The sequence below is a fragment of the Aulonocara sp. 'chitande type north' Nkhata Bay genome, linkage group LG6 (genome assembly GCF_057382095.1).
Source record: "Aulonocara sp. 'chitande type north' Nkhata Bay isolate Kocher_YH1m ecotype deep benthic linkage group LG6, A_spYH_male_GT1.1, whole genome shotgun sequence".
Taxonomy (NCBI): domain Eukaryota; kingdom Metazoa; phylum Chordata; class Actinopteri; order Cichliformes; family Cichlidae; genus Aulonocara; species Aulonocara sp. 'chitande type north' Nkhata Bay.
The window spans coordinates 16,692,026-16,702,900 of NC_141349.1; the positions used below are offsets into that span (position 1 = coordinate 16,692,026).

The window sequence follows — 10,875 nt, forward strand, 5'->3', positions numbered from 1 at the left end:
TGTCTGGTGTTTTCGTGTTTGTTGGTTTGTTTTTATTTTGCGAGTTGGTTATTAGATGCCGCTCCAGCCACCAGTGAATCCGTCGCCGCCCCGCCCTCTCCTCCCTGTGCCGCAAGCAGCAGGCGCACCTGGCAAACGGAGGGCGTCCTTACTCCCAGCAAATGGGCCATAGAAAACCGATCGGTGCCTATGCCATTCCCAATGTGCGCTGGCTGATGTCGGGGCAGCATGAGTACGAGCAATTTTTTATTTTTATTTTTTTTGCCGATGCCCGTGATGCCGCCCCGGGCAACCGCCCATGTCGACCGTATCAAAAACCGCTACAGACTGGCAGACCACATATTTTAAAGCAGGGCTCTCTAGTAAAGGAGTGTAAGTCCTTTCAGTAGCTGTGGGGCCTGGGCAGCAGAAATCCTGGCTCAAACAGGAATGAGATATTACAGGCTCACTCCTTCCATTGCTAAAGGTAATTAGCGTGCAAAGCTGAAGAGCTATGATGACATAAAAAGAAAAAAAAACACAAGGCAATCACAGATAAGACTGTCACTTATTAACCAGGCAGGTAGGACACGAACTGTTAATGTGGATAAATACACGGAGATAATAAATCGGACAAAGTTCTTGATCACGCAGTAAATAATTAACACGGGTTATTCGTGCCAGCAGAGAGCACGTTTTTCATATTTGAAAATGTACATTTACCTGTTATCTCATGCTATAAATGTCAATTTAATAAACTTTCTATGAAGTCCCTCACACATCCTCCTCTCCTCCTGGGCAATAGATGGCAATGTAAGACCAGGGGTCCCCTTTACCCACTACAGGACAGTAGAGGAGAGGAGGAGTAAAAAGCTAGGGCAAAAACATGTCACAGAGCTTTTAAGGACAGCCTGGCACCGACATTTCAGCACACACAGGCTGAGCACACACACGGCATGAAAAATGGCAGTTTTAATTGGCAGTTACAGCACAACTTTACTCGGAGTTAGCATCTTTGTTGCTTTTCTGACCTACTTAACCTACAAGCTGCTGAGCGATTACCTGCACAAATGGTTTGAGATGAAGCCGATCCCTGAGCTGGGAACCACTTACCCCTTCATTGGGAATGCTCTGCAGTTCAAAAACAATGCGGGCGGTAAGCAAGCAAGCAACGTGTTCATTTAAAGTACTCAAAGTGATGAAGCACATTGAGTTTCTCGTGATTTTTGTACCCAACATCTTTATTTTTCTCTTTAAGACTTCTTTCGTCAAATTCAGGATTTTACCTGGGAGTTCCGAGATAAGCCGCTGTTTAAACTCTGGGTCGGGCCGGTCCCCTTTGTGGTTCTGTATCACGCTGAGACGGTTGAGGTAAGCGGACTGACACCTATCCAAAATACAGAGTGGATGCAGCACGTCTTATACTGTAAATATGCCTGTGATGAGTAAGCCTATGGACAATTTCCATCCCCGTTCAGCGAAGCAGGTAAACAAACCACACATGTCACTGAAGTGGAAGCTGCACTGTCGTTACAGATGGATTGGATGAGATCCCGTTGAAGTCTTTGAGATCAGCTAAGCAGTCTGTGATGACATCTTAGGATGTCTTTGCACTTTTATACAGTGCAGGATACAGAATTCCTGCCACCCACCACTCAAACATTAAGCTGAAGCCAGTTACTCCTCTTAGCACAAATTCCTCATGTTCCTTAAAGAAGTTACAATATGTCCCACCTAAACTGTATGTGTAACTTGTTTTCATCATACATCTAGATAAGATAATGGACTAAGGTGGATGCTTGCAGGGTCAGTCTGAGTGAATCATTTCTTTCCCCCTGTGACGACAGGGACTGTTGGAACATAGCATGCTCGATTGTGCACTGAAGATTTCTTTAAGTAAACAACTTTTTGCCTCAAATATTACTCATGACATGTTTCTGTCTACTTTTTCTTTAAGCCGGTTCTGGCTAACAGCATTCACATGGAGAAAGCTTTTGCATACAAGTTTCTGCATCCTTGGCTGGGAACTGGTCTGCTTACTAGGTATAACTGTGGCATAGCAAACATCCCATCTGTCCATCAGGAAAGATCAAAAGATTTAGATCGTTCATATATCAAAACTTGAGCTAAGACTATGCACAAAACAAAAAGAAGCTCCTATCTACAGCATTATTATTGCAAATGAAATAATATAAAGTGCATAACGCCTTCTTATCTTTGATCAGCACTGGGACCAAGTGGCGTCAGCGGAGGAAGATGCTGACGCCCACCTTTCACTTCTCCATCCTGGAGGACTTCTTGGAAGTGATGAACGAGCAGGCTGAGATTCTGGTGGAGAAGTTGGAAAACCACGCAGGGAAGGGTCCATTCAACTGCTTCAGTCTCATCACCCTCTGTGCTCTCGACATTATCTGCGGTAAGCAGAATGTGCAAATCTGGGACAACTTAAAGGAAAACCCTGCGTTAAGGTGATACGCATCCAGAACAGAGCAGATTCAGCATGGCATGGTTTCTCCTTCCAAAACATATTCTCTCATTAGAATTGGTAATGGTAGGGATTAGCAGTGAGACCATTCATCCACTCATGCAGTCTAATTGGGTTGAAATGATGAGTGGGTCTCGGTCGCATTTTTTGAGCCCTCATGCATTATGTCATTCTGGAAGCGACGAGTCCAGTCGTCAAATGATGACGGTGATCTCCCAGAACAACTCTAGATTCATTTTTCTCTATAAGGTGGAAGGCGAATCCAATCCAGTGAAATATCTGCAACGACATAACGGAGACACCAGATCCCTTTACTGTAGGGGTTGAACTGTAAAGGTTTTTCCTTTAAGTTGTCAACCCTTTGAGTTGGATAAACCTTTGACCCTTTTTGTGCTTAACAAATGCAGGTATACAAAATAAATAATTAGAAAAAGGGCGTTTTATATTTATATACCCTTAATTTCTTGACAGAAACTGCAATGGGAAAGAAAATTTATGCACAGAGTAACTCTGATTCGGAGTATGTTAGGAGCGTGTACAGGTGAGTTACTGCTTTTATCATTCTAATGCAAATTATAGTAGAAGAAAAAGATCTAATCTGCTGTCTTTCTCTTTATTCTCAGAATGAGCGACATTGTCAGTCGCAGACAGCGGTCACCTTGGTTATGGCCTGACTTCATTTACACTTACTTTAGTGAAGGCCGCGACCACGACAAAACACTCAAGGTCCTCCACTCCTTTACCTACAAAGTGAGTAACGGAGCGGGTCGCTTTTCCACGTTGCGCGATCATGCAGAAATCATGAAATTGTTCAGAAGAAGCATCTCTTCTTCTCTTCCCATTTATTTTCAGGTGATCCATGAAAGAGCTGAGAACATGTCCTGCAACGAGTCAGACAGCGAAAACGACCAAGGCAAGAGGAAACGACGGGCATTTCTGGACATGCTCCTGAGCACCACCTATGAAGACGGCAGCAAGATGAGCCATGAGGACATCCAGGAGGAAGTGGACACCTTTATGTTTCGGGTTGGTGGTTAAGCAATGAAAAGGAATACTTAAGGCTGCTCTTATTAATACATTTATATTACCCAAAAAACTGCACTTTGTGCCAATAAAGGATTTACTTTCTGAGATAATGATGTGAGCCTCTTCTGGGAGAATAATCCACATATCCTGTTTCAATAAAGGGTCTTTAAAAAAGTCTCTAATTAACTCTCTTTATTTGCAGGGCCATGATACTACAGCCGCCGCTATGAATTGGGCTCTCCACCTGCTGGGCTCGCACCCTGAGGTGCACAAGAAAGTTCAACAAGAGCTACAGGAGGTGTTCGGTAATAATAACAGGCTCTACCACTTTAATGGTGTTGTTTTGTTCCTGCCTGAGGGCTTTTTGACTCATCTTTGTTCAAACTCATTTGTTCTTTGTAAGGCACGGGGAGCTTTTTCAGGGATAAGAGCTGTGAACATACCCGCCAGAATACACAGACAAAAAGTGCAGCATAATAACTTTCTTTACCGATGGCCTTGTAACCATAGGCAACCAGGCTAATTTGTCCACAAGTAGAGAAGGATAATTTTGCCATATGGTCATCACTTATATTTCCAATGTAAACCCTATGCTACAGCCACACCTGGGGAAGCAGTGATTGGAGACCGTGGCATGACTTTTGTAGCCATGTGCAGTGAACTTATAACCTTTTTGTCTTTGAAATGGTTGCTTTGAAGACGGGGACCAGGGTCAGTTGCTGTCTTCAGGTTGACTGTGGTGCATTAAGATGGTGATAAAACAGCAATAACATGGAGTCAGTCTGCTATCACTGTGATTGTGATTGAATGGGGGCAAGTTAGCGATAACTTTCAATGTGTTTATGATAGTACAGCAATTTACTGCAGTGAATCACCCAAATGTACATACACAGAAATTAATATTAAACAGAAACTGACATCAACCACTTATATTCAGATTACAGAAAGAACTGCATAGATCTAAAAAAGAATTTAAAAATTCCGATTTAACTACCGACATAGATGCAGCTTTTTATATAGGACTATAACAAGAACGCAAACAACTGGTATCCAGTTGAGTGAAATCACCGATTGCAAAGAGTTGCACCGCAGATGAGTTGCACTGACTGATCCAGATTGATTGCAATGTCCTCGTGATCTGTCTGCATTTATAAATTTGGCCACAAATGTCTGCAAACCTTCACCAGCCCATATGGGCTGATTCGGATCACAGTTATTTGGAGACAGGTCGACTCCCACCATGTGACCTGTGCAATGACTTGGAATCAAAAGTGGTTGTTCTGAGATAGCTGGCCACTGCAAGTATGTGCAATTGGTTGTTAAAAGTGCAAAAAGTTACCAAAATCCTTGTAACCTCACCATATTTGCAAAGAGGTTACTATCCTATTTTTATCCTGTTGTGTCTGAGCTATTAGATTACCTTACCACACCTGGTTATATAATTAATTTGTTATGTTAATGATTGTTGATTTACAGTCACAAGGTTGATAACAATTATTGCTCTATAGAGAGTTACAGATCTTGAGTGCTGTCCTATTTACAGGTGAATTTTAGGATGTACTGTTGCACTTTTACCTACTGAGGCAGGTTAAGTATCACTGTATGTCTAATCTGTGCTGTGGTGCTGTTTAATGTTCAAAGGTACATCTTCCCGGCCCACCAGCACTGAGGACCTGAAGAAGCTCAAGTACCTGGAGTGTGTGATCAAGGAGGCTCTGAGGCTGTTTCCCTCTGTGCCTTTCTTTGCTCGTAGCCTCGGTGAAGACTGCTATATCAGTGAGTTAAAGATTAGATCGTTGGCACCTGAAACAAATGGCTCATTGACCCCAAACACAAGACGGTGCTGATACCTCTTCACAAAAAGGGAAGCCAGTCTTCCTCTGTTGTCGTGGCCACGTAACAGATGCATCTGAGTAATCGGTTTTGCCTGTTTTTGGTGTCATACTTTCTTCGTACTTTTAGACGGTTTCAAGGTTCCTAAAGGCGCAAACGCGATCATAATCACCTACTCTCTTCACCGTGATCCACGGTACTTCCCCGAGCCCGAAGAGTTCAGGCCTGAGCGTTTTCTGCCGGAGAATTCGGTGGGAAGGCCTGCCTATGCATACGTCCCCTTCTCAGCTGGACTCCGCAACTGTATAGGTAAGGACTTTTAAATTTATAGTCTCCATACGCGCTTCGCTGTGTGAGGTTTCCAAATAGGTGCGTCACGTCTTCGTTTGTTTTACTGTCATTTTCTTTAGGCCAGCGTTTCGCACTCATGGAAGAAAAGGTGGTGCTGGCGGCTATTTTGCGGAACTTCACAGTCGAAGCCTGTCAGAAACGCGAAGACCTCCGCCCGGTTGGAGAGCTCATCCTACGACCAGAGAAGGGCATCGTGATCAAATTAGAAAAGAAGACGCCTCAAACGTCATCAAACTAACACCTGATGCAGCATCCTGGGGAATTTTCTCTGCATGGTTTTTATCTAATGACACATAACAATGTGACATTTTTAAAAAAATATTTTAGTAATTTTAGGAAATTCCTATTTTCATAATGATAAATATTCATAAATACAGATGACAAAGGAATCCTGAAATGCTGTTTGCTGTGTTGTGTGTAGACACAGCACTGGTCCATCTTTGAGCTGAATGATTCACAGGTCAGTGTGAAGAGGCTTAAAAAATCCTCGTTTTTTAAAACTATAAGATTTACAGTATAGATTTACACCATATTGTGAGTTACATTAATAAAAATGAACCGACGATTTCAAAACACGCGACTGATTAATTGTGGAAAATGAGATAAACAGCTACTTAACTGGAGTCAGTCACAGATAATTATTTTCTAGGTTACACCCATTTTACGAAAAAATGAAAGCATTCATCTTGATTCCCAGCTGGGATAGGCTCCAGCCGCCCTGCACCCTGAGTTGGATAAGTGTACGAGAATGGACGGATGGATGATTCACATCCACTATGCACTCTGCAAGAGTTTATACCCATGTATGACACATTTCTGTTATTTTGTATGTGGCTGTGTAACGTAGATAAACAGTATGGAGGATTAAAAACGGAACTTATGTACATGCACACACATATATGTATATATATTTTGTGGTATCAGCTTGTAATGAAGTCCTGAATCACACTTTAAGATATTAATTACACTTACAGTACAAACAAGATCTGTCTTTTGACTGTGCAGTGTTTCAAGTGCTATAGTAATTTTTAACCTTTAGCCATTGTGTTTTCTGTGGATTGACCCCCCTTTAAAAAAAATAGTTGCTGTCTTTATGTGTAGCTTTCATTTTCTTTACTTACCAAAAACCTACTATTCTTTCTCCAATAAAAAGTGTTGCTTAAACTGTGTTTTTCTGGGATCATTTCAAAGATTTGGACATATGAGAGATGCACATATGAAACGGTCAATTTCCACATCATCCATCAGCTCACAAGCCACATTCGTGCAGCCAAGTCTGTAGCCTCGAGTCAAGCTGAGGCTGTAGACTTCATGGAAACGGCCGACACAGCCACCGTCATGGAAGCGTGGACTGTGGAACTGAGATATTCTGTTTGATCATAGTTCTGCTCGATCACAAGGCTGGCCTGCTCCAAAGTATACCTTTATGTATTGTTCTTGTGGACACTGATGTGACCATAAATGTACAAAATGAAGATCATAGTGAATTCATAACGAGTCCGTAAACCTAATCAGGAAAGTGTTTGCTGTGGTCAAAGAGAAAGTTAGCCTTGGGTCATTTTCTTATAGACTGCTATAAAACTAGGCGATTCCCCCCCCTCCTGTTGGTTACTGGTCAGGTTTAAGGTACTTCTGGGCTAAATCCATCTTTTGTTTAGCGTTGTTGGTTCTGTCATTCCAGCTCTGAGCACACGTCTAAAAACTTGTCCTTAAAACTTTTTCCTAAAACTTCTAAAACTCTCCTCGGTGTACTTTCAGGCTCTCGAGTATCAAGACCAAAACTCACTAAATCAGAATTGAGGTCAAAAAGGCTCCTTTGTAAGAATAGGTAATCACAGCATGATACAGTTACAAATGACCCCATTCATTATGTCATCGAATGATTTAGCAGGTGCGCCTGCAAGGGTCATTGCCTAACACCCAAATGACTTGACTGATGATGAATAGCATCTTCTTTCCCAATGCTATTTTTTGAATTATTGAGCACATCTCTAATCAATGAGCAGAGCTGAGGTGCCCGAGCTCTAAATGAAGCAGGAAGAGTTCATTTATCTGAGGATCTCTAATAAATGGCTGAGATAGAGGAGCTTTATGTGGGGCTCGAGTATAGATGGATTATAAGAGATGACTTTTTAGGACACCTTTATAACAATAACACATACATTTACTCAAACTGAGCTCATAATATGCAATAAATTAAAGTATCAAAACACTGTAATAAAACTATAAGTAGAAAAGTATGTGATACATCATCATACAGTGTGATGTTGTTGAAGTTTGAAACCACATTGGCTGTAAAGACTGTCAAGATCAATTTAATCTTACAGTAGCCTCGAGCAACTGTTCACTTTATTGGGCATTTCTGTATAAAACAAAGTAAGTTTGGTATGATAGAAGACCTGGAAAGAAGACTGACCCCATTAATCTGCTGAAGTAACCTCATCATGTACACCCTGGCTGCTTTTATTTTACAGCACACTGCAGTTACGTAATAATTTCAACAATATTTTAGATTCTCGCTGTAAAATCTTTGTGGTTTTTTCTCTGTGAACAACTTTTTTTCCCCCTGCTCTGCAGACGTAATACTAACTCTGAGTTCGCCAAAGTTCAAATGTTTCTAAAGTGCAAAGGCAGGTTTGCTGAAGAGGGACAACAGACAGTTCAAAGTACATGTGCAGTTGCCAAAATAGCACAGGTTCATAACTGGGCCGTGCATGGGCTTGCAAGATGAATTTGAATGGTTGTGAGATGATTCGCAAGACATAAAGAAACAAAATATGGCTAATTTGTAGGGTTTTTTCTGAGTTTTTGTCAGTCTTTTAAATATTGTTTCAGTTTAAATTGCTGGTTAAACTGCAGTTACTTTGAATACTTTACAGGCAGAAAGTGAAACAATCCATCAGACCTGTTAAACTGTGGACCCCAGAGTCTGAGAGCATCCTGCAGGACTGCTTTGCCCAAACAGACTGGGGTGTGTTTCAAACTGCAGCCACTATGAAGAACTGCTATGTGACTGGGTACATCAGCACCTGTGTTGAAAATATTGTGCCCACCACACAAGTCAGAATGTTCCCCAACCAGAAGCCCTGGATCAACAGTCAGGTACGACACATGCTGCGTACTCAGTCGCTCGCATTTAGATCAGGCACTGAGATGGAGTACAAAGCTGCGAAGTATGGATTGAGGAGCAATGCAAAACTCTGTGAACTAACAATAAAAACAACATAAAAGACTCCTATCACATTTCAATGTCAGCAAGCTTTATCCGAGATGTGCGTGTGCCTCATGGGGCTCTCTGACGAAATGAAATGAAACCAGAGGAGAAATGTGAAGACAGATTTTTTTCCTCCCCTTTTCCTTCAAAATTCAGGTTTTGCTGAACGTGTTATGAAATCCTGCTACTTGACAGAGAAACACATCTGTACTGTATACTCCGAGATCAGAGAGACCACACTGCTGACGAATACAGTGCAGTTCAAACTAACGCCCAGGGAGTGGCAGTAGTGTATGGTTTTTCTAGAGTGCAAAACAAAGACAAGGAGGACTTGGTTCTGTGTGTGTGTGTGTGTGTGTGTGTGTGTGTGTGTGTGTGTGTGTGTGTGTGTGTGTGTGTGTGTGTGTGTGTGTGTCAGACAGAGGGAGAGAGAGACCAACACACACAGCAGACTGTATCTACATGTTTTTCTGTATCACTGCCCAGCAGCTTCATGTCGATGTGACTGACAGCTGTCTTCAGCACGTGTGCAGCCTGTGAGTTTCAGATTCTCTGCATCTTTATATTTGAATGACACGTTATAAATGTATGCAATGTTCCTTTAACAATCCTTAATTAGCACCATGTGTCCAATCTTAGCAACAGCCAACAGTGAAAGCCAGATGCAGAAAGACAATGAAGGAAAAAAAATCTAAATTCCGAAACATATTTAAATTAAAAACTCAAATGACATTGATTTACATATGACAAGATCAATCTGAGTGTGAGACGAGCAGCGTCCCCCAAAGCTGCCAAATAGCTGTCGTGTTTGCAAATGGCACAAGGCATCGTAATCTCTCAGCAGTCTCTCGTCTCCTTGATGTGGCAGACCTGAACTGACCTGCTTAAAAATCCTCGGGATTTTCTCAAGTTTAGAGTATAGCAACACAGAGTGACCTGCTGTCCAAATAAGGTTTCATTTTTCCACTTCCTATGACTCACAATATGAAGTCACAGTAATATCATGAACAAACGGGCACTCTAGCAGGCTTAGATCACATATGTTTGCCAGGTGGTGCATTGCTGGTTAGGCTTCTGCTACATTTGTGCCAGCTCCCTTATTTTTTGTCATGTTCTGTGATCCTTATAAGGTATTGTTTCGCACAGAAACAGCCAGAACATGAAATTTAAAGGTAAAATAGAGATTTAAAGGATCAAGCTTACAGCATTATACTTCCATCAAGAGACCAAAGGCGTATTAACTGCAGCTGAAAAAAGTTCCAACATGGGCATGTTTAATTTTATTTTTTCTCTCTTGTGTTATTTTATTTCTTGATGGAAAATTCCTCATCCTTTAAAACAATCATTAATTCTTTTCTACAACAAACCTAACTTGACCTCACAGGAAGAAATTGGATTGGATCTGAGTCCCACAGAAGGACTGTAAATGAAAAAGTAATACAAGGGCAGTTTCAGAAACATGATAAAACTTAGAATGATGCTGGTGTAGTCTGAAAGAAAATCTGAACTAACCAGTTACCACTAATAAGGGCATTAAAAGCCATATCATTGAACGTTGAAAGGAAAACAGAAACACAGTTAATGTGCATAGTCTGACATTGGCAATGCATAAAAGATAAAATTTAAATATCTGAATTCCTGATGATGTTATGCACCTGATCTACTGAAGCACAGACGTCTGGTTATACACAATGAATCCTTGTATTATTATGATTTTAAGTGCTTTCTTGTATGTTACCAATAAATCATTCATATGAGCGACAGACTACCAATTTAACTTTCAAGTATTTCATGCTAATTTAAGGACCCATTAAAAACAATGGAGTACTGTTGAGTGAAGCTTCACTCACTCCAGCACCAGTGTTGGGTTCCAAGGTTGTAGGGATATAAAGCTGTTTGCATCTAATCTTAAATTTAGCAGATATTCACTATACTAACGGTGTAAATGGAAAATCTGACTGACAAAAGGTGGGTTGGCTAAAACATG

At 41.3% G+C, this 10,875-nt stretch overlaps 1 protein-coding gene across 1 annotated transcript; it reads left to right on the forward strand.

Moving 5' to 3' along the window:
* The first annotated feature begins 839 nt into the window (after positions 1 to 839).
* Positions 840 to 6,841, forward strand: cyp4v2a (cytochrome P450, family 4, subfamily V, member 2a). The gene is made up of 11 exons (XM_086295288.1): positions 840 to 1,135; positions 1,238 to 1,350; positions 1,937 to 2,022; positions 2,205 to 2,395; positions 2,936 to 3,005; positions 3,088 to 3,214; positions 3,317 to 3,490; positions 3,693 to 3,795; positions 5,132 to 5,266; positions 5,453 to 5,632; positions 5,734 to 6,841. Exons 1-11 carry the CDS (start codon positions 943 to 945, stop codon positions 5,910 to 5,912), a joined length of 1,551 nt encoding a protein of 516 aa, XP_086151414.1. The 5' UTR covers positions 840 to 942; the 3' UTR covers positions 5,913 to 6,841.
* The last annotated feature ends 4,034 nt before the right edge of the window (positions 6,842 to 10,875 follow it).

Excerpts from the sequence above, each read along its gene's own strand:
- cyp4v2a (XM_086295288.1), top strand. The coding sequence starts at position 943 with ATGGCAGTTTTAATTGGCAGTTACAGCACAACTTTACTCGGAGTTAGC. Across the intron at positions 2,023-2,204 it reads GGAACTGGTCTGCTTACTAG|CACTGGGACCAAGTGGCGTC; the intron begins GTATAACTGTGG and ends ATCTTTGATCAG. Across the intron at positions 2,396-2,935 it reads TGCTCTCGACATTATCTGCG|AAACTGCAATGGGAAAGAAA; the intron begins GTAAGCAGAATG and ends ATTTCTTGACAG.